Source organism: Mirounga angustirostris, unplaced genomic scaffold (genome assembly GCF_029215605.1).
Source record: "Mirounga angustirostris isolate CCGP_5_RB_7025 unplaced genomic scaffold, mMirAng1.0.hap1 SCAF_3, whole genome shotgun sequence".
Taxonomy (NCBI): Eukaryota; Metazoa; Chordata; class Mammalia; order Carnivora; family Phocidae; genus Mirounga; species Mirounga angustirostris.
In genome coordinates, this window is record NW_026991711.1 from 133,757,700 (window position 1) to 133,785,142 (window position 27,443).

A 27,443-nucleotide genomic window follows, 5' to 3' on the forward strand; every position below is an offset into this window, starting at 1 on the left:
AATGTTCTATAGCTTCATTATGGGAGTGACTACATGGATGCATACACTTGTCAAAATTCATCGAAGAGCACAGCTAAGTAAAATAGGCGCATTTTTTAAAAGATTTTATTTATTTATCTGACAGAGAGAGAGTATAAGCAGGGGAAGGGGGAGAGGGAGAGCAGACTCCTCGCTGAGCAGGGAGCCAGATGCAGGGCTCGATCCCAGGACCCTGGGACCGTGACCTGAGCCGAAGGCAGATGCTTAACCAACTGAGCCACCCAGGCGTCCCATAGATGCATTTTTGTATGTAAATTATATATATTTTTAAAGATTTTATTTATTTATTTGACAGAGAGAGACACAGCGACAGAGGGAACACAAGCAGGGGGAATGGGAGAGGGAGAAGCAGACTTCACACTGAGCAGGGAGCCCGATGCGGGGCTCGATCCCAGGACTCTGGGACCATGACCTGGGCCGAAGGCAGACGCTTAACGACTGAGCTACCCAGGTGCCCCTGTATGTAAATTATACTTAAGTAAAATTTATTAAAAAATTTTAAAACAACAACAAAATTTAAAAAATTTTTTAAACACACACATACACACACAAAACTTTCCTTACAAAGGCAGGAGAAAACGAAAGTCTGGGAAACAAAGTATATGAAGTTCCAGTTATAAGCACATTGAAATAAGTCTTCATTTCAGTCTTTGTTACAAAAGTCCTACTGTGATGTCAGTGTATTAATTTAATATTGCTGCACAATAAATTTTCACAATCTTAGAAATTTAAAACAACACAAATTTATTGTCTCACAGTTTCCATGGGTTGGGAATCTGGGCTGAGTTCATTGCTTAGGGTCTCACTTGAAATCAAGGTGTCAGAGGGATGTGATCTCATTTGAGGCTTAGGGTTCTCTTCCAGGCTCATTCAGGTTGGCAGAATTAGGTTCGTCATGATTAGATGGCTGAGTTTGTTTTCTTGCTGGCTCTCTCAGCTCCTAGAGGCTGCCCTCAGTTCCTAGCCTTATGGCTTTCTCACACCTTGGCTACTATTTCAACAAATCCAGCAGAAAAATCTCCTTTAAAGGTTCAACTGATAAGTCAGGCCCACCACAGATAGCCTCCCTTTTTGATGAATTCAAAGGACATTAATAACATCTGCAAAATCTCATCTTTGCCACATAACATAATCTCATGAAAGGGCTGATATCCAATTATATTCATAGATTCTTCCATGTTCAAGAGAAGGTGACTAGATAAGGTATGCACATAAGGAGGGCAGGAATCTTAGGGGCTATTCAGAATTCTGTCTACCATCGTCTGCCCTCTGGCACTCAATAATTCATGCCCCTCACAAAAGAAAAAGAAGTTCACTCCCTCCCAAGGTTCCCTTCCCCTGCCATTACACTGGCAGCTCAAAATCCATGATCTCATCATCTAAATCATCTATATGTGGTACAAATAATGCTCCCGGGTATAATCCATTAAGTACAGTTCCTCGAAGCACAATTCCTCTTGGCAGACCTGGGAAACTAAAGAGATCAGTTGTCTGTCCCCGAACTCCCATCACAAAATGGTGGACCAGGCATAGAACAGTTAGATATATTTCAGTTCAAAACTTCCATCCTTGCCTTTTCATGAAAGGTATAACAAACTTGCAGGTGAGTAATTTTATCAGCCTGCTTCCTAACAGAATTTTGCTGGGTCTTAGCCTCTGCTGTTTGTTAGAGTAGCACCACCCTTCATTCTAAAACCTGTCTTAGTTCTCTGTTGTTGCATATAACAAATTACCACCAATTCAGCAGCTTAAAACAACAAACATTTACTATCTCCCTGTTCCTGTAGATCAGAACTACAAGCATGGTTTATCAGGTTTTCTGCTTATGGTCATGCCAGGCTGCATCCCAGGTATTTCCTGGAGCAAAGGGCTTATCAGAAGAATTGCTGGAGAAAGATCTGCTTCCAAGCACATTCAGGTTGTAGGTAAATTCCCATTCCTTGCACTTATATAACTGAGGCTACTGGCCCTAAAGGCCGTATCATAGCAACTGGCTTCTTCAAGGCAAGCAGAAGAGTCTTGCTGCAGTCAGCTAAGATCAAGTCTTACATAACAACATAATCATGGAAATGATCTCCCGTCACTTTTACATCCCATCACTTTTGCCATATTCTGTTGGCTAGATATGGCTAGAAGCAAGTCACAGCTTCTGCCCACATCTAAGGAGAGGATTATACAAGGGCATGACTCATTGGGGGCCACCTTAGTATGTTCCTTTGTCTCCATTATTTTCTTCAACCTGAGAAAAACTCCTATGGTCTTTCACATTTCTAGTAGCCTAACACAGAGGAGCTCTAGATAATTTAAAGCTGCAGTTATCAAACCTATGATTTCAGGACCCCTTTTATACTCTTAAAAACATTATTGAGACTTAAAAAAAATTATTGAGGACCTGAAAGAACTTTTGTTTATATGGGTTGTATGTATTGATTTTTAGTAAGACACTGAAAACTTCATTTACTGATTGATTAAAAAGTAGTAAACTCATTATATGTTAATGTACATAACATTTTTTAAGATTTTATTTATTTACTTGAGAGAGAGAGAGAGAATGCACACAAGCCAAGGGAGGGAAGGAGAAGCAGACTCCCGGTAGAGCAGGGAGCCCCGCACAGGACTCCGGGATCACGACCCCAGCTGAAGGCAAACGCCCAACCGACTGAGCCACCCAGGTGCTCAACGGACATAACATTTTTTTTAAATAATTATATTATCCAGGGGTGCCTGGGTGGCTCAGTCGTTAAGTGTCTGCCTTCGGCTGAGGTCATGATCCCAGCATCCTGGGATCGAGCCCCGGGTCGGGCTTCCTGCTCAGCGGGAGCCTGCTTCTCCCTCTCCCACTCCCCCTGGTTGTGTTCCCTCTCTCGCTGTGTCCCTCTCTTTAAGTAAATAAATAACATCTTAAAAAAAAAAAAAATTAAAAAAAATAATAATAATAATTATATTATCCAAAAAAAATGTGAGAAGAGTAGCATTGTAAAACTAAGATTTTGCAAATCTTTTTCATGCCTGGCTTAATGGAAGACAGCTAGACTCTCATACCTGCTTCCACACATAATTACACATCATACAGCCTCTGGAAAATGCCACTGTACATTCAATGAACAAGTAAGTTACGAAGGCAAAGAATGTCTTCATATTATTGTGCGTATAGTTTGACCTTATAGGTGTCCCGAAAGGATCTTAAGGAACTCCAGGGATCCCCAGACCACACTTTAAAAACCACTGCTTTAAAGAATTGTCATAGGTTGAGGGAAGGAAGGCGTTTTAATTCATTCGAAAAGTTTTCCAGTGCCTACGCTGCGCCAGCTACCGGTCAAAGTAAACTAGATAGATCAGGTCCTGTCCTCGGGGTACTCAGGGTACGGTGACAGAAAGATCAGGGACCGCCTCTGTTGACATTTGAGCTGAGACTTAAGTGAAAGAGGTCACGCCATGCAGAGATCTGGGGAAAGAGAGTTCCTGGCAGAAAAAGGGGGCCCTGCCTCTCTGGAATGTAGGCAGAAGGATCGGGTCGGAAGAGGTCGGACAGGTGGGCAGGACCAGATCCGGCGGGGCCAGGTAAAGAATTAAGAGTTTTAAGTCTAAATTTCTTGACCTTAGCAAAATGGGGGAAGAGGCATGTGTGTTTGGAGCTAGGAAAGTCACTCAGAGGTCAAGCACATGCTCCTGGGCCGCGACCAGTTTGGCTTCTCCGAGCCGCCCAACCCGGCCTGGAGCGTCAAATCCGCTTAATGACGCGCCTGGGGGCGAAGGGGGTGGGGAAGAGCGCGTCCTACCTCAGAAGTTTGGATCTCGGCGCCCGCCGTAGACGTCGTGACCGAGGCGGCCCGTTGCCTGGGAGCCAGTGAAACGCCACTCGGCCTCCGCCGCCGTGGAGAGTGCCAGCGTTGGTCCTCGGTCACCATGTCGGTGCTGGACGCGCTTTGGGAGGACCGGGATGTCCGCTTCGACGTCTCCTCGCAGTGAGTCGCTCCCGGGGCCTGTAGAGGGCGCCGCAGCGCGGTTTCAGGAGGAGCCTGCGCCGCCGGAGCTCACGGCCCTCGCGAGAGCGGGAGGAGGTTTGATCCTGTGGTCTGCTGCCCGGGGGACCCCGGGCTGGCCCGACCGCTGAGGGAATGCATCTCCATTAAACCGTTTCAGTCTAGTGCGATCCCCGGCCCGCCGGGGAAGCTGAGCCCAAATACGTCCGGGACCATGTAGCGCTTGGGCGTCCAGGACCCCCAAGTGAGCTTGGAGTGCCAGTTTCCTGTGGTGGAGGGACGTTGGGCAGGGACTTAGGAGACGAGGGTTCTGGAACTGGGTCTGGAATAGCGACACACCTTGTGGGCCCTTAGGCTTCGCCATCCTGAGCTTGAGCCTCTCTGTCTGTGAAACAAGGGAGGTGGGAATAAGGATTCTCCAAAATTCCTAACCACGCAGACTTTATTTCCATGATAAGCTTTCATTTAATCACCAATGGAAAGAAGGAGCTACTTTTTGGAACCTCTCAACAGAAACTCTGGGTTTTTTGGGGGGTTTTTTGTTGTTGTTGTTTTTAAGTTCATGCTTTAAAGAGAGAATACTTAAAATCCTCCTACCCAAAGACCAGGGGAAAAAATTCCCATTGAGATATTAACTGTTGGAAGACCGTGAAGCTAAGATTCTAGGGTTAATGGAATGAATGAAGCTTCTTAGCCACTTCTTATGATTCCTTATTATGACCAAAACCTTAGAAAATGAAATAATTTCCCAGGCTTAGTTGTGGCTAGATATCTAATAATAACATGATCTTAGATCCTTTAAAAAGTTGTGAGGGAAGGGAATTTATAAAATTATAAACGATGGTTACATATTGCACACATTCTATGATTTTTTTTCTATTATTCTTGGAGGGTTCTTAATCCAAGCAAAAGCAAAATTCATGAAATTATTATTTCATGAATAATTCCATTTTATTGAACATTTATCAAATGCTTACTATGTGCCAGTTACTGTGCTGATAGCTAGAGATACAAAAATAATAGAAAATTATTATCTGCCCCCCATTTTAGTGCAGGAGATACACATAGACAACTAACTATTTTTAAAAATGTGGTAAATACCATCCTGAAAAAAATGAACAAGAAGCTGGGGTATAATAGAAACAGAATAGTTCATTTTGCCTGGGGAAGGCCTTGAAGAAGAAATAATATTTGAGTTCAACCCTGAAGATTGGACAGGGCCTTGTCAGGATAGACAGGAGGAGAGTATTCCAGAAAAAAAAAGAAAACAAAACAAAACATTAGGAGCATAGTCTTGGAAGTATAAACGTCATTGGCTGGAAGGCAGGGTCGGCAGGTAGAGGATGGAGGAACAAACAGAAAGGTAAATTAGCCAAAATGTTTAGTTGAGGATTTTGGACGTCATTTTCTAGGCAGGAAAACTCTTAAGCAGGGAAGTTATATTATGATTATATCTGTATTTTCGGTAGGTAATTGAGTCAGCTGTATGGAGAATGTGTTAGAAGGCTTTACCACATATTCTGCTAGGTTTTTGTTTAGGACACATTTAGAATGCATTCTACCAGTCAGCAAACTATAGTTCACTCTTTATTTCCTTTTATTTCCTATATCTAATTGTTTGCCAAGTCCTGATGATGCTTTGCTTTAACTAGCTCCTTCCATAACAGCCTGACTTCCTTTCCTCTACTCAGAAACCTCTGAGGGCTCTCCATTGTCCAGAGGACAAGGCCCATACCTATCCGACTAGCATTCAGAGGTCGTGGCATATATTTCTCACTACCTCGTAACATGGATCTTCTTCCCTAGCCAGGCCCATCTTTCCACATTCCCATATCATTTCTTTTTTCTGGTCTTTAATCATGGACTCTCCTCCCTCTCTCTCTTACTTCTCCAAATCCTACCTCTCCTATTTCAGGCTTCTCTACATGTCCCTGGTCACTCCAGGCCCTAGTGGTCTCCAGATTCTTAAAGTTCTTAAGCCCTTATTTTCAAATGCATGAGCATTTGATACTATTTCATTTATACTGTTGGCTGTTTTATGTGCATAAGTCTCTTCTCTCCTTAACTAGATTGTAAGTGGGTATAGTTGTAGCTATTAAAGCCTTGATATTTACTTTAGACAAATGAAAACAAGACCTGGAGAAGTCCTTATTGATTGTTTAGATTCAATTGAAGACACCAAAGGAAATAATGGGGATAGAGGTGAGTATATTTTCTAATATTTTTTATATTTCTGGTTTGATTTACAAATGTTAAATCATATTAGCTGGAGAATAAGATAAGCATTATATGTAAATGTAATTGTGACAGTCAAAGAGTTAAATCCACATAAGACTTTTCTCAGACTTAAACAGGAGAAAAGGTGGGTATTAAACCTGTAGCCAGGGAATGCAGATTCTTCCTCGGAACTTTGGTCCTTCAGCAAGTCCCAGTTTTGACATCAGCTTTCTCCAACATAACTGTTAAAACTCCGGGATCCCTGTTTGTAAGGGGCGTGGGATAGTTCTGACTTTTGAATCTGCCTCCCCACACAAAGAATATGAGGTCATAGAACATGAGTAGGTCATAGCTGTGCTATCTGGAGCCATGCTTCCTTTTAAGAAATCCAAGAGTAATTCACAATCCCCCAGACTGACACCTGGAGATGGACATGTGGAGAGCAAATTTAGTGCTGTATTGTGAAGTCTGTTTGTAGGTTAAGCACTGAAAAGTCCTGTGAGATATCTGTGTATGTCATTGAGGAGCAGCCAGAGTTGGACTCTAGAGTGCGTCTCAAACCAAATTTCCCAAAGGCTGGAACTTTGAAAAGTCCAGGCTGCATACAACAGCTGTACATAGAGCCAGTATCCAGTGACCAGGTCTTATAAGTATCACTACTGTTGTTTTTGGAAAAAAAATAGGGGATGAGTGGGCAGCCTAGTATATCTGAGAAGGTTTTTTAGAGGAAAGGAGGTTTAGGAGGATGGGTCATAAACCTCTTATTGAAAAGAAGAGTAAATGGGGGCAAAGGAGCAGACCTCTTTCAGGTGAGAAAGATCAGTAAATCCTAGAGTCTGCACAGTAACCCTTATTGGGAGAACATGCTCACTGCAGCCTTTCAAGTGGCCACTTGCTCTCTTAGTCTTTCTTCTGGTCTGCTCTGGGGTGGAATGTGAGCAGCAGGTTTAGTTGTGGGCCTTTCTTCCCTGTGAAGGGCACCTGTCGTCACCACCAGCTACAGGCAGATCCTGTCAATGGCAAGGGCCCATCCTTAAAAGAATGCTTAGATCATGGGACGCCTGGGTGGCTCAGTCAGTTAAGCGTCTGCCTTCGGCTCGGGTCATGATCCCAGGGTCCTGGGATCGAGTCCCGCATCGGGCTCCCTGCTCCGCGGGGAGCCTGCTTCTCCCTCTGCCTCTGCCTCTCTCTCTCTCTCTCTATCTCTCATGAATAAATAAAATCTTTAAAAAAAAAAAAAAGAATGCTTAGATCACATTTATGAAATGCTTCCTAGTGTCAGGCAGGCCCAGGTGAGAGTGAGGTATGAAGGTTTAGCAGCAAACAAGAAGTCTTAGTTTGTGCCTTTGAGGACCTTTGAGAGTGGAATAATAATCTCTAGATATCTGGATCTTGACAAACCTGAATTAACTTAAAGAAGCCAAGAGAAAATTCGGTTGTTCTCATACAGACTGGCAGGAACTCTTATGTGACCGTCCATCCACTAGTCCAGACAAAGACTATGGGTACTAGAACATTTTTCAATTCATTGAGTACTCATTGAGTGCAGAATCTTATACTAGGACTTTGGAATGGGGGGGCAAAACACCTCCCTGGCCAGAAGTATCCATCACAGTGAGTGCCTGAAATCTTCCTATTCAAAAAAATAACTATGTGTACTCACCTCAGAAACAATTCCCCAGAAAATGGAATATTATAGGAGGGTATAGAGCTTCTGGTTAATAAGAAGGTAGAAAAGAGAAGGGGACTCCTGCCTTTACCTGTTTGTTTTGTTTCTTAAATTCCACTTATGAGGGGCGCATGGGTAGTTTATTCCTTAAGCGTCTGCCTTTGGCTCAGGTCATGATCCCGGGGTCCTGGGATCGAGCCCCACATTGGGCTCCCTGCTCGGCAGGAAGCCCGCCTCTCCCTCTACCACTCCCCCTGCTTGTGTTCCTGCTCTCGCTCTCTCACTCTCTCTGTCAAATAAATAAATAAGATCTTTAAAATTAAAAAAAAATTCCACATATGAATGAAATCATATGGTGTCTTTCTCTGACTGACTTATTTTGCTTAGCATTATACTCTCTAGCTCTGTCCACGTCATTGCAAATGGAAAGAATTTCATTCTTTATGGCTGAATAATATCCCATGGTTTATATATACCACATCTTTATCCATTCATCAACCAATGGGCACTATATCTTGGCTATTGTAAATAATGCTGCTATAAACATAGGGGTTCATGTATCCATTTGAATTAGTGTTTTTGTCTTCTTTGGGTAAATACTCAGTAGTGTGGGGGTAGTTCTATTTTTAACTTTTTGAGGAATCTCCGTACTGTTTTCCAAAGTGGCTGCACCAGTTTTCATTCCCACCAAGAGTGCATGAAAGTTCCTTTTTCTCCATATCCTCACCAACACATGTTGTTTCTTGTGTTGTTGATTTTAGCCATTCTGACAGGTGTGAGGTGGTGTCTCATTGTAGTTTTGATTTGGATTTCCCTGATGGTAAATGATGAATATCTTTTCATGTGTCTGTTCGCCATCTGGATGTCTTTGGAGAAATGTCTGTTCATGTCTTCTGCCCGTTTTTTTAATTGGATTATTTGTTTTTTGGGTGTTGAGTTTTACAAGTTCTTTATATATTGTGGATACTAACCCTTTATCAGATGTCATTTGCAAATATCTTCTCCCATTCCATAGGTTGCCTTTTGGTTTTGTTATTGTTTCCTTTGCTGCAAAGAAGGTTTTTATTTATATTTAGCCAGTAGTTTATTTTTGCTTTTGTTTCTAAGTCTGAATTTCTTGATCTAGCATTGAAGAACTTCTAGTTTGTCCACAAACAGTCTTTCTTGGTTGCGCCACTGGCTTACATTTGTCACTACAGGTCCAGCACCCATCACCCTTTCCCCCTTGCCCTGGAAAAATGACTTGTATAGACTACGTCTAGGGGCTCCTTATGCATTCTAGCTTTGGGTTGGAAGAGCCATGCCAGAAGATCAAAGGGAGGCAGGAGAGTGAGGTCTGGGTATTTATTCCCCTGGTTCTTTCTTCTCAAGGTATTCAGCTGTGCAGGACTTCCAGATTTGGCTAACTGTTCCCTGTCCTTGTCCCACTGGGCTTGGGGTGGTAACAGGTTTGCAGCACTCACTTATGGTTCCTGACACCCCACCCATACCTTTGTAATAAGTCCTTTTATAAATAAATCTCAGTTACTCTTAATTTGAGTGTGCCATCTGTTGTCTGTTTGAGCAGTGTCTACTCTTCTATGATCTTGAGTGAATCTTATACTCTTGCCATGCCGGGTTATTTATTTTTTGTCAAACATATTATGTTATGTTCCACAGTTTCTCTTCAGAAGGCCTTCCTTTAGGGCGCCTGGGTGGCTCAGTTGTTTAAGCGACTGCCTTCGGCTCAGGTCATGATCCTGGAGTCCCAGGATCGAGTCCCGCATCGGGCTCCCTGCTCACCAGGGAGTCTGCTTCTCCCTCTGAGCCTCCCCCCTCTCATGTGCTCTCTCTCTCAAATAAATAAATAAAATCTTTAAAAAAAAAAAAAAGAAGAAGGCCTTCCTTTATTTTGGTAACCGCCTTATATCATTCTCACTCTAGCATTCATACAAGCTTAGTTTCTCTGATTTTGGATATTCTAGAGGTTTTCAGGGAGGAAGAAGTATTACCTGGCTATAGATTACTCATCAAAAGAATTCTGTGGTTATAATTTGTTGAAGAAATGTTGGTTAAAGTTAAGTGAGTTTTATTCAGGATATCACAAAGTTATGCTAAAATGTTAATTACATTATAAATCTGTAAGACAGTTTACCATGCTCAGATTTACTTGACTTTTTTCTAGAGCATTTATAGGGACTACGGTTTCATAAGACACACTTTGAGAAATGAAGTTTATCTAACTCTATTTCAGTTAAGAACATCAGTCTGAAGTTAGGAATGAAAAGCATAAAGCCTTAAGCAGACTTCAGCCTGGTCATAACTTCATATGAGCAAAAATTCTTTGCTTATTACAAAAAAAAATGGGTTTATAAGTGTGGCTCATGTAAATGAGAACTGTTAAGAGAGCAGTCCTGTGGCAGAGATTAGTGTATATATGAAAGTCCTTTGAGAAGTATGATTTCACTAAATGGCTTTGTAATTATTCTATCCCATACTCATTCTCAGTTGTGCACATATGACCTGCCAGGACTCCCAGAACAGCTTCCACCAAGACAAAAATCCAAGACACAGTTCTCTCTGCTAATTTGAGTCAAACCAAGCTGTTGGCATTGAATACCTGTATCCCTTCTGTAACTATCAGATTTTGTTTCTCTGGGATTCTGAATCATGCATTGCATACCTTACACAGGATAGATATGAGCAACAAACATGTTCAGTTGATAAATGTATGAGAACATCTGTGGGGATTACTGCTGTTACTGAGCTAGAGGTTCCATGTCTACCTCTTTCTGTACTGTAAAAATGGGTCCTTACTTAAAGTAACCTATTTTTTTGTTTGTTTGCTCTTAGGTAGACTCTTAGTAACAAATTTAAGAATTATCTGGCATTCTTTGGCATTACCCAGAGTTAATCTTTGTAAGTATCTTTGTTAGATTACACTAAAGAAAAAAAATACTTTGTCAGGTGAACTTGCACAGTGGCTTTTGATAACGAAAAAAGCTATACCATGAAATATGCGGAAAACTTAAGTTGATAAAAACTTTAGCAATCTTAGACTAACCACAGACTGTACCATTTTGCAAAAGAAATATTTTTCAGTCCATTTTGTCTCTTGGACATACACGAGATTAGTGCTTTTACACTGAATGGTTTTTGTTCTTTGCTTATCTTTGACAACTTGCTGTGACCTATTTTCAACTAATCCCAAAGAAGGAAGATCTAAATTGTAATAAAAGTGTAACCTTCCATTGTGTTAAATTTTGTTTTACTTATTTTTTAAAATTATTTTAGATTGTCCAGCTAGACTTTTTCTCTTGAGGTAGTGGTGCTAAGATGTTCAGTAAATAATACTGTATAGGTTTTAGAGAAGCAAACTTCCTTTCTTTCTTCCTTAGAGAAGCTTTGAATGTTGTTTGTCCAAAGAAGCAGAATTTACTTTTAGTTCTTTTAATTATTTAACTTAAATTTCTAATAATTTATTAAAACGTTTTAAAGTTGTACTTTCCATATATTTAATTTTTAACACTTAAAGTTCTGTATGTAGAGGTTTTTATCTCTCAGTTTATTATATCATGTTCTTGAAATTCTTTGCTTTTGAATTTCAGCTATCGGTTACAACTGCATATTGAACATTACAACAAGGACTGCTAACTCTGTAAGTCTGAAAAACTTATTGAAATATATATAGTGAAGAAACATTAGATATTTGAGATTGGACTTTGTTTTCACTGTAAATGGGAAATTGCTCTTGAAATCTGAACTTTTAAATAAATTTGTCCTTACAGAAATTACGAGGCCAGACTGAAGCTCTTTATATACTAACAAAATGTAACAGTACTCGTTTTGAGTTTATATTTACAAATTTGGTTCCTGGAAGTCCTAGACTTTTTACTTCTGTGATTGCAGTACACAGGTATGGTAATACTTTATGGATTATTGAATAATTTTAAGGCAATTCTATGATACAGAGGTTTAGAGGATAAAGTGTGTAAGTGTGGTACTATTTTCCTCCAAGCTCAGAAAATTGCAATATCCTGAAGATAGATAGAAGAACGTATTGCATTATCATTTAATAAGCACTTTGAAAGTATTTTTAAAACAATAAGACTACTGAAGATTCATAAAAATTTCTACTTGAAGATTCTATTAAATTTTTAAGCTACCAGGGTAGTTACAGTGAAATAGAGAGTTCATTCAATATAGATAACCAAGTTGGATAATTCAATTAATGAATTTAAAAAGATTATTTTAGGGGAACCTGGGTGACTCAGTCAGTTAAACCCCCAACTCTTAGTTTTGGCTCAGGTTGTGATCTCAGGGTCATAAGATTGAGCCCCACCTCAGGCTCTGCACTCAGTGCAGAGTCTGCTTGAGTTTCTCACTTCCTTTCCCTCCCTCCCCCCTCCCCGCACTCTCTCTCTCTCTAAAATAAATAAATCTTAAAAAATATATATTTTAGGGGCACCTGGGTGGCTCAGTTGGTTAAGCGACTGCCTTCAGCTCAGGTCACGATCCTGGAGTCCCAGGATCGAGTCCCGCGTCGGGCTTCCTGCTCCTCGAGGAATCTGCTTCTCCCTCTGACCCTCCCCTCTCTCATGCTCTCTCTCTCTCTCAAATAAATAAATAAAAATCTTTAAAATAGGGCGCCTGGGTGGCTCAGTCGTTAAGCGTCTGCCTTCGGCTCAGGTCATGGTCCCAGGGTCCTGGGATCGAGCCCCGCATCGGGCTCCCTGCTCCACGGGGAGTTTGCTTCTCCCTCTCCCTCTCCCCCTGCTTGTGATCCTGCTCTCACTGTGTCTCTCTCTGTCAAATAAATAAATAAAATCTTTAAAAAAAAAAAAATCTTTAAAATATATATATATGGGGTGCCTGGGTGGCTCAGTCGTCAAGTGTCTGCCTTCGGCTCAGGTCATGATCCCAGGGTCCTGGGATCGAGTCCCACATCGGGCTCCCTGCTCGGCAGGAAGCCTGCTTCTCCCTCTCCCACTCCCCCTGCTTGTGTTCCTGTTCTCGCTGTCTCTCTCTCTGTCAAATAAATAAATAAAATCTTTAAAAAAAATAAATAAATAAAATAAAATATATATATGTATATATATTTTTTACTAGCAGTAGAAGGCATGTCTGGGTATTTTCCCTAAGGAGTTTTGTTGTTGTTTCCTTTGTGGTTGTTTGTTCATTTGTTTGCTAAATTATTTTCACTACCTTAGCTCTTTTTTTTTTTTTTTTTAATTTTATTTACTTGAGAGAGAGAGCACACAGGGAGAAGGAGAAGCAGACTCCCTGCTGAGCAAGGAGCCCAACGTAGGGCTCGATCCCAGGACTCTGGGATCATGACCTGAGCCGAAGGCAGCTGCTTAAGTAACTGAGCCACCCAGGGGCCCCCACTCTCTTTTTTTTTTAATTCTATAAGGAAATGCAAGTTGACATTTTCTCATTTCCAAGAGAACTCTCAGTCATTTAAGCATCCCAACTCTTGATTTTGGCTCAGGTCATGATTTCATGGTTGTGAGATTGAGCCCCATGATGGGCTCCACACTCAGTGGGGAGTCTGCTTGAGATTCTTTCTGTTCCTCTCCTTCTTCCTCTCCCTCTGCCGCTCCCCCTGCTTGTGTGTGCTCTCTCTCTCTTGCTCTCTCTCAAATAAATAAATCCTTAAAAAAACTAATCAAAACTAATAATAAATACAGAACTTTCTTCTGTATTTATTATTTATCAATAGGAAGGCATGGAGAGAAAACAAAGAGGGATTTTATATATATTTTATATATATATATATAAATTGCACGCAGCTACACGCTGTCCTAGGGTCCCTTTTGGAGTCGGTACAGATTCATTCCAATTTTCTGTATAGAGGTAGCTGTGAGCACAATGTTTGTAGTTGCAATGAGAAAAGTAATTGGACTCCCAATTGTGCCTTTGACTAAAAGGTGCCTTTGATTAAAACAGAAATGGAGGGAAGCATTTTGATAGGGAAAAATAATTTCCATGTCTGTTATATGCAAGCACTGTTTTTCAGCTTAAAGAGAAAATGTTTCCTCTCATTTGTGCTGTATGATACACGTTGTCTTAAAAATTAGACCTCTAAAAATAGGTTACTGAAATACTACACTAAAATGATAAAGTCTATAAAAGACTGTGACACCAAAATTTATTGAAAAGCAAATTTTTAAATTTATTGTGATAATTACTTGAGTGATATACATAAGTATTAATAACTGTATATTTTGGTAGATAAGTAAACATAACCTAGGAAAACCACATTTTCAGTTTGGGTTGGTCTTTGTTCTTTTTTATAGAGCATATGAAACTTCTAAAATGTATCGTGATTTTAAATTGAGAAGTGCACTAATTCAAAATAAGCAACTAAGATTATTACCACAAGAACATGTATATGATAAAATCAATGGAGTATGGAATTTATCCAGTGATCAGGTATTGTGCAAAAAGCTAATGAACCTTTTGGGTCAGTACTTTGGTAATCATTTTTCCATTGTCATTGAATTTGAATATTCACTTAACTCTTAAAATTAGCTTTATATCTCCTGATAAGCTAGTATTATAGCTCTTGATATGAAATAATATTCTGATTTTCATATTTTTATGGTTTTGTGTTCTTTTTAGCAACATTTGTTGTACATAGAATTTACAGGTGGAGTGGTCCTTAGAGATTATCTAGTTCAGTGTCCATTCACTTACAGACTAAAAACTCAGGCCCCAAAGAATTAAATGACTTCACACATCTAGTTCATCTGAGAACTGTGTTCTTCCCCACATGCTGCACTACTCTCAACATCTTAATAACTTATGCTGATGGAGGATAGCCATGAGGTGGACAGTCATGGAAGACTTTTAATCTGATCTGTTAGGGGCACCTGGCTGGCTCAATTGGAAGAGCATACAGCTCTTGATCTCGGGGTTGTGAGTTCAAGCCCCATATTGGGTGTATTTTATTTAAAAATAAAATCTTAAAAAAAAAAAATCTGGTCCTTATGGAATTAAACGTATAACTCATTTGGTGATTCCTACATCCATTATAACTTCTCATTTGCTCTTGAAGTTATGACCAGTTAAAACATCTAAGTTGGAATAAGTAACACATCAATTTCTAAAGAAAAATTTTCTCTTATCTAAGAATAGTTTCCAGCCTGTGTGTGTGTTACACCCTAGGTTAGACTGATAACCTCTGGGGTAAAGCTATAGCATTTGAATGAAGAGCTTCTTGCTGAACATTGAATCATAAACTTAAGTTGCAATTAAATTTTGCTCATTTGAAAAGTTCTAGTTTTGGGGTGCCTGGGTGGCTCAGTCATTAAGCATCTGCCTTTGGCTCAGGTCATGATCCCAGGGTCCTGGGATCGAGTCCCTCATTGGGCTCCTCACTACGCAGGAAGCCTGCTTCTCCCTCTCCCATTCCCCTGCTTGTGTTCCCTCTCTCGCTGTGTCCCTCTCTATCAAATAAATAAATAAATCTTAAAAAAAAAAAAAAAAACTAGTTTTAAACAGTGATAATGGTTCTGTAGTATATAGACAGCTCTACATCTGAATAAGTCCTCATCAGGAATCAGCAAGCTTTTTACTCTAATGGTCCAGATAGTAAATATTTTAGGCTTTGCAGGTAATACCATTTCTGTCATAACTTCTCAGACTTGCCATTGTAGTGTGAAACCAGCCATAGGCAACAAATGAGCATGGCCAAGTTTCAATAAAACTTTGTTATGGACACTGAAATTTGAATTTCATACAGTAGTCATGTATCATGAATTATTATTCTTTTGACTTTTTTCCAGCCATTTAAAAATCTAAAACTTGGTTTGTGAGGCCAAGAAACTTGGCTTCTTGGCTTGTGGGCCATACAAAATGAGGCAGCAGGCCAGATTTGTCCCGCAGACCATAGTTTACAGATCCCTACTTTAGGTCATAGCTTAGATGTCACTTTCTATAAGCTTCCTTCTGTGTGTTACTTATGCAGGCTATACTTAATTACCACTTTACATTGTTCCTGCTCTAAAATACTGAGCTTGTCTGTACCCCAACATTAGTAGGCTTTATAAGGGTAGGGGTGGCATCACTCTGTTAGATCCTTACCATCTAGCACCACACCTGGCATTTTAAACTAATTAATTAAGATGTTCAGAATTATCAGAAATACTGTACTGAAAATAGGAATGTTATTGTTAACCTAACGTATGTTTATTAAATATAAAATATGCCCTCCTATTCTTTTAAAAAATCCTTAGTTTTGCAAGTTGCTCTCTCCTAAAATAAGAAGAAAGAATGACATAAATAATTATTCCTTATAAAATTAGACTTAGTACTGTTTAATGGGACGTGGGCCAGGAAAAGGGGGCTAAAATTTTTTGTATAACAATTTTTTGCAAGATGAGAGTAGAGGAGGGAAATCTAGACACTTACACATATGTTTATTAACTTAATTATAATTAAGAAATAGGTGGTCTTTTCTGCTGTTTCAAACCTGGTCATCCCAGAAGAGGACTTTTCAGGATTTAGGTTTGTAAGTTAATGTTTTGTGTCCAACCTCAGCATATAAAATAAATTCCTCTGGGAGTATATGGTGGGGAGGAGGTGGAGGTGGAGGTGGATAATGATATGGATAAATGGTAGAGGTGGCTAATTTTGGTGCCATGTACTAGGTATTAAAGATTTTTTTAGATCATTTAGTTACCATACTGTAATAATTTTGAGTAGATGTTGAGGGGCCATATAATTGGAAGACAGTTTTGATTTATAGTTAGTATTGAAAAGCTGTAAAACATTTCTTGTGAACTAATGGGGGTTATCACATAAGTTTTGTCTTTCTCTTACCACAACTTCCTTGTCTTAACTTATCCCAGGTTTTGAATAATAGTTGTAATAAGATCTAACACTGCAGAATGCTTACTGTGTGTCAGACACTGTGATAAGGCCTTTATTTATAGGGGTTATTTTATCAGATCTCCATTTTACGTTTGACACAGTGCACCAAGAACAAATTTTTGCCCATGGTCAGGCAACTGATAAGTACTGATGGTATAATGATTAGAGTCTGACTTAAGAATCCAGGCCCTCAGTCATCTAATTGTTCTTCGATCCAGTGAATAATGAAGTCATTAATACTCCATGATAATTCTGGTATTCTCTGCTACTGTGATAATCAGAATCATTCTGATGTTTAGAAAATAAAGAGTAAGTAGTCAAGCAAATGATCATTGATGTATCTCTTATCTTTTACAGGGAAATTTAGGAACCTTTTTTATTACCAATGTGAGAATTGTGTGGCATGCAAATATGAATGACAGTTTTAACGTCAGCATACCATATCTACAAATTGTAAGTGCATGCATTTTGGTGACCTTATTTTAATGTAGAATAAATAATTTCTGTTCATTAGTTAATAGAACTTTCAGGATTAGATGAATTCTGTCTCCCTCTTTTTAAGTGGCAGCAGTGTAGCTGAGAGCAGACTTTAAAATGTTGATAATTTACAATTTCAACATAGAAAAGACCCAATAGTACTTACATTCAAGGGAAACCCCACCATTATCAACTCGCTATTAAGAGAGAAATATACTGGATTTAAAAATTTTTAATAGTCCCCATACAGGGGCACTTGGGTGGCTCAGTCAGTCAAGCGTCTGCCTTCAGCTCAGGTCATGATCCCAGGGCCCTGGGATCGAGCCCTGCTCCAGGGGAGGCCTCCTTCTCCCTCTTCCTCTCCCCCTCCCCCTCCTTGTGTTCCCTCTCTTGCTGTGTCCCTCTCTGTCAAATAAATAAATAAAAATCTAAAAAAAAAAAAAGAAAGAAAGAAAATCATAGAATCTGATAGGAAGAAAGTGATTTCTGGCCATCTAAAGAAATACAAGAATTTATAATCGTGGCTGGGAAGATATGACAGAGTCTACATAACCATTTGATAAACTGGTGTTTGTATTGTTCATTGCTGTTTTATATGGTTTACATGTGTTAATAGCTTGTCTGACCTAATCTCTATTATACTAAAAAATTACTGAGTAGTAAACAACCTTGTGCTTTTTATTCTTCAGATAGACACTTTTTGTTATTTAAGAATACAGTTACCAAATATGGCCTCTGGAATGAATTCAGCCTGCTCCAAACAACTTGCAATCTGATATCACAGTCTGTCACTAGGACAGTCATATTCATGTGACTTTTAAAAACTAACCCAGCCTTGGGAACCACAAAAAACACTTGCTCTCCAGTACTAAAAGATTGCAGGCCTTTGGTTTAAAATACTCAGAAAAGTTGTAGACTCCCTGATTGTGGGGGATATTCGAGTCAGATAATTTTGTGCATATTTCAGAGATGCCTTCTTTGTATTACTGTACAAGTTTGCTGCCTATTTCTAGTATGAACATTTTCATTTACTTGATCTCTATGGGAGTATAATGAAGGAAAGAGGGAGAATCTTTAAATTATGAAAAGCAGTTACTGTATAGAAGTTGAAAAACTTGTTTGTGCTAAAGAATCACTACTATCAGATAATAAAAACATGCATTTTCTTCTTTTCCATTTTACATCTAGCGTTCAATAAAGATTAGAGATTCAAAATTTGGTTTAGCTCTTGTCATAGAAAGTTCTCAGCAGGTAAGATATTTTATGTCTGTATTAATCTTTAATAGGTTTTTTAAACTATGTGACAGTCTATATTTTTTGTTTTATTTATATAGTAACCAGTTTACATCCAAGAGGAATATTAGCTTGTAACATGTTAAATAAAGAGTTTAAAGTCATATAGTAATTGTCCACATAGGAAAAATCTTTTTATGTTTACTTGTTGGGCAGACATAACCATTATTATCATTATGATTATCATTTTTAATGACAGTTAAGTCACTGTACTTTTCATGAATTCTCTCAATCTTTGCACAACCCTATGATACAGTTACTATTTTTCCCCATTTTACATTCAAGGAAACTGAGGCTTGGAGAAGTTAGGAACCTTGCCCATAGCCTCACAACTAGTAAGTGGTGGGAATAAGTTTTGATTCAGGTCTGACTGACTCACCAGAATGTCATTGAGAAACACAGATATATACAAATATACACACACATGCACCCTATTTGGGATTTGATATTCTCACATGCAGATTATACTATATCTAATTATAGTTGCTGTGCCCCATTAGGCCAGGTCTTTGCAGAAATACATTTGAATAAAACATTTACTTATTTGTAAAATCAGCGCTCTTCTAAATTCTAAATATAAATATGAATGTCTAGTCACACCTTTCCCCTGGCCTGCAGATTTGTAGCTTCCATTTACTGAGTGCTTACTATGTTCCAGGAACTGTATCACATATCATGTGTACATTATTTTGTTTAATACAACAATTAGATAACTTTTATGGTTAGAAGATTGAGGCTTGGATGGGGTAGCCGAGTGATGGGTATTAAGGAGGGCACATGGTGTGATGAGCACTGGGTGTTATACGCAACTAATGAATCATTGAACACTACATCAAAAACTAATGATGTACTATATGTTGGCTAACTGAACATAATAAAAAAATAATAAATAATAATAACAAGAAAAAGAAAATTGAGGCTTAAAAGATTAAGAAAAGTATGTTTCCCAGCATCATATAGCTAGTAAATTTGTTGTAAAACCAGAATTTAAACTCAAAATTATATGCTCTCAACCTAAAGCATATGCTCTCACCTTTCACAGTATGCTACTTAATTTTTCAACACTTTTCAACAACAACCTGTCGTGGTCAGGTTTCTTTCTAATTCTTCAAGGAATTAGCCTCAGCTGGGCCATTCCCTTTCTTTTAATATATGGTCTATTCCTTTTCAAGGTCTAGCTCAAGAAAAACTTAGTTCCATTGGCCTTCACAATCTATAGTCTGTTTTTTTAAATCTTAAAATATCTTTGATATTTACTGATGAAATGATGTGATATCTGGATATGCTTCAAAATAATCCTGAGTGTGTAAGGGGAGGAGATTTGGGGAAAGGGGAGGTTAAAGATGGAACAGAGTTGGCCATATGTTGCTACTTATTGAAGCTGGATCATGGCTACATGGACACTTACTGTACCCTTTTTTCTATTTTTGTATATGCTTTATGTTTTTCATTACAAAAGTTTTAATTAAAAAAATCAGCTTACCTATGGTGCTCTGAAATAAGGACATTAGAGCTATAGTTTTTATGTACTGTAAATACCCATTCCTCAGGCTTGTTTTTTGTTTATTCATTATTTTTTCTTACAGAGCGGAGGATATGTTCTTGGCTTTAAAATAGATCCTGTGGAAAAACTACAAGAATCAGTTAAGGAAATCAATTCACTTCACAAAGTCTATTCTGCCAGTCCTATATTTGGAGTGGATTATGAGATGGAAGAAAAGGTAATTTGTTCAGTATATAAAATGCATAGTTTGCTGAGTTGCTTTTACAGTCTATAAAATTCAGATATAAACACATTGTACAGTTTAATTTTGAACCATGTTTAAAATGATGGATATACAGACTCTGCTCGGAGAGCATGACCCCTCAGCCATCACTAATTTGTGCCATCTACCTGTCTTCTCACTGGCTGCTTCATCATACATTCCTGCCCTTCTAGATGAGCAGTTTATCCAGAGAAGTGTCCATGTGCAAGGCTTCTCTGATGTGGACAGACTTCAGTCTCTCACTCTGTTTTATTTTTATTCCACTTCTGCCTCCCACTAGCATTTGGGCAAACTTCACAGGCCTCACAGACACCACACCCACCCTGCTCTCCAGGTACCTCAGCTCTCCTTTGACTTTACTCTTCAGCCTCTCCAGCTGGGACCCTTGTCATCTGGTCTGTCACTGGTGTCCTCACCAGCCACTCCATTAGAGATGTCCTCACTTTCTGCTCTGTCAGCGGTATTCTGGCCAGAGGTTCTGTCTCGGGTGCCCTCACTGACCACTCATGACAGGTTCCCTTGCTGTCTGTTCTTTTGCTGGCGCCCTCACTGTACCCTGCGATGGTGCCCTTGCCACCCACTCTTTCAGCAGCGTCCCTGCTGGTGCTCAGCGTGTTGAGCCCTATCACATAGCACATATATTATCTATATCTCCTCTGCTCTTGGACTGCAGCGTGTGACCGGAGAAGATCGGGAAGTAGGGCTGGGCAGCTGAGTTCAAATTCACACCCTCTGACTTAAAACAGACCCTTGTTGCCTGGTAGCATTCCTTGCTAGTTTTTTCTCTCCCTGTAATATTCTCTATATATCCCCCTTCCCTTCCAGCTGAAACTTCTCTCTGGGTTGCTGACACTATATTATACATACACTCATGTTTTTCACATCTTTAACCATCCTTTTCTGTTTTCCTCCCAACCTGCACTTCTTTCAAAACTCTCCCTTTCATTCTGCCTTCTCTGTATTTCCCTCAGGAATATAAACCCTCTTCCAGTTTCCTCAACCTATACTTCTGTAGATGACTCCCACATCTTTTATTCTGATCTTGACACATTCTCTCAGACGAGCATGGTTCTAAATATTCCTGAATATTTTCATGTAAATGAGCATTCCAAACAACATAAATTGAATTTCTCATTTAAAAGTTTGTCCTAGTAATTTTCCAAATCTGTAAGATACACTGGGACTTGAGTATCTCAAACTTGGTATACCTAAAATGCTATCATTTTTCTCAAAAGCACCATCCTGCTGATCTATTTATTTTCTACTGATTTACTTTTAGCATTGGCAAAGTCAGCTGTGCTCAGAACCTCAGAGATTTCATTTTTTATTTTCCTGATTGTCTTATTTTACACATTCAATCATACAGTCTCCTCCCTTTTCCTATCCCTTTCTTTTCACTCAAACCACAATTACCATTATTACTCTTGATTGCATAATAATATTGTAAAACATGCCTGGTCCTTGGAACCTGGCAAACCTGACTTTCGTCCCAATTTCACCATTTATTTGTGATGCTAGGCAGATTTGAGCTTCAATTTTCTCGTTATAAAATGAAGATAATCTGGGTGCCTGGGTGGCTCAGTCAGTTAAGCATCTGCCTTTGGCTCAGGTCAGGATCCCAGGATTCCAGGATCAAGCCCTGTGTTGGGCTCCCTGCTCAGCGGGGAGCCTGCTTCTCCCTCTGCCCTTCCCCCCTGCTCGTACTGTCTCACTGTCTCTCTCTCTCTCACTCAAATAAATAAATAAAATCTTTACTTTTAAAAAAAAAAATGAAGATAATCTCTCTCACAAAGTTATTGATGACATTCATGAAATGCCTGGGACATGAGAGACACTCAGTATATTAGTTCTCCTACCCATTGTCTCTCTACCTTTCATTTCTTTTCTTTTTTTGGCCCCCAGTACGTAATAATAACCAGCCATAATAACCCACTCTGTCATCTCATATAAGGCCCTACTCCAAAGCCACTTCTTTAGGAAGGTCTTCCCTGACCACTGTCTAAAACAGCAGCCTCCATCATTTTTTTGTTCCTTATCCCTGTTTGCTTGCTTGCTTTATTTTTGGTAACACTCATCAGTCTTCTCCACTATAAATAATCTCCATGAAGTCAGGGATTTTCATCTATTTAACCACTGTATTTCCAGCAGTTAGAACTAGCACATAATAGGCGCTTTAGTGAATATTCATAGATGTTGAATGACTGCATTGAACACCTACTGTTCCCATTCACTGCTCTAAGAACTTTATACGCATCATCTCTTTTAATCCTCCCAACCGTACTATAAAGTATAGCATTATTATTATCCTTATCTCACAGTTGTGGAGACTGAGGCTTAGCTAGGTTAAGTTACTTGTACAGAGGGGCGCCTGGGTGGCTCAGTCGGTTAAGCACCTGCCTTCGGCTCAGGTCATGATCCCAGAGTCCTGGGATCGAGCCCCACATCAGGCTCCTTGCTCAGCAGGGAGCCTGCTTCTCCCCTTCCTGTCGTTCCCCCTGCTTGTGCTTGCTCTCTCGCTCTCTCTCGCTCTCTGTGTCAAATAAATAAATAAAATCTTTAAAAAAAAAAAAGTTACGGGGCGCCTGGGTGGCTCAGTCAGTTAGGCGTCTGCCTTCGGCTCAGGTCATGATCCCGGGGTCCTGGGATCGAGCCCCACATCGGGCTCCTTGCTCTGCAGGAGGCCTGCTTCTCCCTCTCCCTCTGCTGTTCCCCCTGCTTGTGTTCCCTCTCTCTCTCTCTCTGTCAAATAAATAAATAAAATCTTTTAAAAATAAATAAATAGGGCGCCTGGGTGGCTCAGTTGGTTGGGCAACTGCCTTCGGCTCAGGTCATGATCCTGGAGTCCCGGGATCGAGTCCCACATCGGGCTCCCTGCTCAGCGGGGAGTCTGCTTCTCCCTCTCCCGCTCCCCCCTCTCGTGCTCACTCTCTCTCTCTCTCAAATAAATAAATAAAATCTTTAAAAATAAATAAATAAATAAGTAAGTAAATAAAAATTTTAAAAAGTTAATTGTACATAGTCACACAACTCTGAACATGGTTGAAACATTGAGGCTATCCTCAGATTAGGGGATCAGGTCACTCTAATCAAGCAATATACTTCTACCCTACACACCCTCCCACCAATTACCTATAGATAAAGTCTGAATTCTTTGGGCTGGTATTAAAGAATTTCAGTGGACACCAGCCTACATTTCCTACCTTATCTGCACAGCCACAGTATCTGGCTGTGCAGGCTGTGCAGGCTGTGCACTGCTCAACTATGAGAACAGGTAAACATAGGCTTTAGTGTGAATGATGCTCCTTGGGATTGTTCAGTACAATAGCCCTGCACAGCTTCTTCTGTCTCATGGGACTCTTCTGTTCTGACCATACTGGATTATTCATCATTCTTCAGCACATCCTGTGGTTTCTCACCTTTGCTGATGCTAGTCCCCTCTGCCAGAAATACCTTTCCCATAATCCTACCTATGGAAGTTATCCTCATTCTAAAAGGCCTAGATTACATGCCATTCTTTTCTGCATGAAAGTTTCTGGGATTCACAAGCCAGAAGTTGTGCTGTCTCTAAACTTCTTTATTATAATAGATACTACATATGTTACAACTATTTTCATAGGTTGAACCATATGATATTAATATCTGACCATGTTTGACTAATAAAAATGGCAATTTCATATGTTCCAACCTAATATTTAGTTATTTGTAATTGTGTTTTATCCTTTGCTCCACCCCCACTAGATTACAAACCTTTTGTGAGTAGGGGCAAGGACTTTTTACCCTTGGTAGTGTTAGCATAGTGCCTAACTCACCTAAAATACTAAAACATTTGGAAAAAAAGGGCGCCTGGGTGGCTCAGTCGTTAAGCGTCTGCCTTCAGCTCAGGTCATGATCCCAGGGTCCTGGGATCGAGCCCCGCATCGGGCTCCCTGCTCAGCGGGGGGCCCGTTTCTCCCCCTCCCACTCCCCCTGCTTGTGTTCCCTCTCTCTGTCAAATAAATAAATAAAATCTTTAAAAAAAAAAATTTGAAAAATGAACTAATATCAGCACCACATTTTATTCTGCTTTACCATTGGAATATTGCATGCAAATCTTAGTTCTTTTACTCTTCACAAATTCTATTTAATGACTATTTTGAAGAAAATTGAAAATTTGCTGTATCCAAACTTAGTTTTTTTAAACTACGTGAAAGAAATCAAATTAAGTCCATTGAGAGTTTTTCTTTAAGGATATCTCCCAAGTATCATATTAAGTTTGTGTAAATTTGTCATATTAATACTTTTGATGATATTGACTTCAGATTTAAAAGCTTAGGTTTAACTGATTTATTACTCATTAGTTTTAATAGAATATAAATTATACAATGATTTTTCTAAGACTTGAGTAGTTTTCAATTGTTTTATCCTTTTACAAGTATTTACAATTCTCACAGCACAATTTACTAAAATTAATTAATATTGTCTCCTTGATGCATTTTTTTTCCTTGATGCATTTTAATATCTACTGATTTTTAGCCACAGCCCCTTGAAGCTCTGACAGTTGAACAGATTCAAGATGATGTAGAAATAGACTCTGATGATCACACGGACGCTTTTGTGGTGAGCATGACAAAGAAGAGCTACTAAATTTCTTATGATTTTTTTTATCTGAGTCATGTTTAAGTAATGGCTTAAGTGTATAAAACACCATAGAACTTGAGACTTTTGAGAGTTATCTTAAACATGAGTTGGAAAGTAATTTTTTTTAAGTTAAAGATTTTTTCCTTGTGTGAAATTACTTCTAAATTACCAAACTGGGAAATAGTTTTAGAATACTATTATTCAGAGGATTTCAGATCTATGAAAAATTTTTTATACCTTAGAATAATAGAACAGGTTAAATAGTTAATTAAATTAATTTAAAATCTATACTTTTCATTATTAATCCTTATGAGATGGACGTCCTTTCAATTTATTGGTATATTATCTTAAAAAGTGTATTTGAACTATGAGCTTTCCTGTTTCCAAATTTGTATTATTCATAGCCAAAATAATACTAATACTTTCTATATAGTGTAGTGTATGAATCTGACCAGCATACCTCTCTGGGAATAAATATTTTTTTAAAAGTGTGAAATTAGTATAAAATATTTAATTATAAACTACAGCATTTGCTGACACATTGAAGCACTGACTGTTTTGTTTTGCCAGCACCTTCTTCTAAACCAAAAGTAGGGATGAAATTTTATAGCTTCTAAGTCATTCTTTTTATCTCCTTTCAAGTTAACAATGCTAATTGTATACTAAATTACAAAACACATTTTTTGGAGCTCAAAGCATAACTCTTATAGTCATTACTAATGATTGACGGAAGAAGTGAAGTCCACTACTAGCATAGTAAAGATAGGTGTGAAGACCATTAGACACAGTAACAGAATGTAAAATACATTTAGTTACACAATTGTTCTGTAAATTAATTACTTGTTCCTTGGTCCACTGACCTGTTATATGTCAAGTATGTGAAATATAATTTCTTTGTCTTATAGGCTTATTTTGCTGATGGCAATAAGGTAAGGACATTTTATCTATAGTATATGAAATAAAAACTTTCTATATTCCAAAATTTAGTATTCACGACACTTACGTGAAACCTATTTTTTGTTTTTTTCCTCTTCCTTGCCCACCTTCTCTTTTCCCATCTCATCCTCTTATCTCCCAAAAAGCAACAAGATCGTGAACCTGTATTTTCAGAAGAACTGGGGCTTGCAATAGAGAAATTGAAGGATGGATTCACCCTACAGGGACTTTGGGAAGTAATGAGTTGATCTTGAGTTGAGCTGGATTTCTATTTAAAGATATCTCAAGATTAAAGATACTAGGCGCCTGCTATAAGGCATGGAATAGTTTCTACTTTTACAGAAAAAGCTTTTAAGAAAGGGTTTTTTAATGATTAAGGAAAAACTCATTTAAGATTTTATTGCCACCTTTCTAAAACTTATATTTAAAATTGTAATCAAAATGTATCTGGTTTGTAAATATGTTTATTTTGTACCTAATGCTTGTAAATTATTAGTCTGCAGATAATAAATGACTCTATCATGTTGGGTTTAATAAAGAATTTATACAGCACCATTTAGTGTTTTTAAAGTGTTATTTAAAAGAATAAGACTATTCTTATGGAGTAATCAAAATACTGCCTTTTTAATTGTAAAAATCTGGTTTAAATAAATTATCAAATAGTTCCAAATGTAAGCCAACTCTAATATAAATTGTAGCCCTTAAACTTGTCATGTTTAAGTGACCATTTCTGTAAAACCTAAAAATTATGGTTAACTCTGGAGTATATCAACCCCTATGTAATGTTTTGGGCACTATCTTATAATATAGTTTTGGCAAATATACATTTATTTTGTAAGGAAATAGTTTTAAATAGTTCGTAAATAAATTGTTCATTTATTGACTTTCTCTTTGTTTGTACTCATTGAAACCTCTTTGAAGTTTTCAAAAAATAGGATATTCTCTGATTTCTTGGTTAGCTGTGATTTGGGAACTTCTCTGGCATCCGTGTTTTTTGCCGCTGCTTTGGTATAAAGAAACATTGTAAGGAACCTTTGTCAAATCATTGAAATTAGCCAAAGAACCCCTCTTTCTCTAGAGGGAAAGGAGTGTGTAATAACATATAAAATAAGATGCAACTGTATGTACAACCATGAACACATAGTAAAACCAAATGCTAGCGGGACGCCTGTGTGGCTCAGCCAGTTAAGCATTTGCCTTCAGCTCAGGTCATGATCCCAGGGTGCTGGGATCAAGTCTCGCATCGGGCTCCCTGCTCAGTGGGAAGCCTGCTTCTCCCTCTGCCTGCTCTGCCTGCCAGTCCCCCTGCTTGTTCTCTCTGTCTCTCTCACACAAATAAATAAAATCTAAAAAAAAAAAAAAAAGGGAGGGGGCGCCTGGGTGGCTCAGATGGTTGGGCATCTGCCTTCGGCTCAGGTCATGATCCCAGGATCCTGGGATCGAGCCCCCACATCCGGCTCCTGGCTCAGCGAGGAGCCTGCTTCTCCCTCTCCCTCTGCCTCTCTCCCTGCTTATGCTTTATCTCTCTCTCTCGCTGAATCTCTGTATCTCAAATGAATACATAAAATCTTTAAAAAAAAACATTTAAAA

General features: G+C 38.9%; 1 protein-coding gene across 4 annotated transcripts; it reads left to right on the top strand.

Annotated features, from left to right (window-relative positions):
* Positions 1-3,820: 3,820 nt before the first annotated feature.
* Positions 3,821-26,736, top strand: BBS5 (Bardet-Biedl syndrome 5). Of its 4 annotated transcripts, none has more exons than XM_045868667.2 (12): positions 3,821-4,004; positions 6,142-6,224; positions 10,741-10,806; positions 11,496-11,545; positions 11,676-11,803; positions 14,187-14,322; positions 17,122-17,217; positions 18,430-18,492; positions 20,121-20,255; positions 24,813-24,896; positions 25,823-25,846; positions 26,000-26,736. In XM_045868667.2, exons 1-12 carry the CDS (start codon positions 3,946-3,948, stop codon positions 26,099-26,101), a joined length of 1,026 nt encoding a protein of 341 aa, XP_045724623.1. In that variant the 5' UTR covers positions 3,821-3,945; the 3' UTR covers positions 26,102-26,736. The 4 variants fall into 4 exon arrangements, with proteins under 4 accessions (XP_045724623.1, XP_064442729.1, XP_064442728.1 ...); XM_064586658.1 differs by having other exon boundaries at positions 3,964-4,100; XM_045868668.3 differs by lacking the exon at positions 3,821-4,004 and adding an exon at positions 4,107-4,266.
* Positions 26,737-27,443: the final 707 nt, after the last annotated feature.

Excerpts from the sequence above, each read along its gene's own strand:
- BBS5 (XM_045868667.2), top strand. The coding sequence starts at position 3,946 with ATGTCGGTGCTGGACGCGCTTTGGGAGGACCGGGATGTCCGCTTCGAC. Across the intron at positions 10,807-11,495 it reads ATTACCCAGAGTTAATCTTT|CTATCGGTTACAACTGCATA; the intron begins GTAAGTATCTTT and ends TTTGAATTTCAG. Across the intron at positions 20,256-24,812 it reads ATTATGAGATGGAAGAAAAG|CCACAGCCCCTTGAAGCTCT; the intron begins GTAATTTGTTCA and ends ACTGATTTTTAG.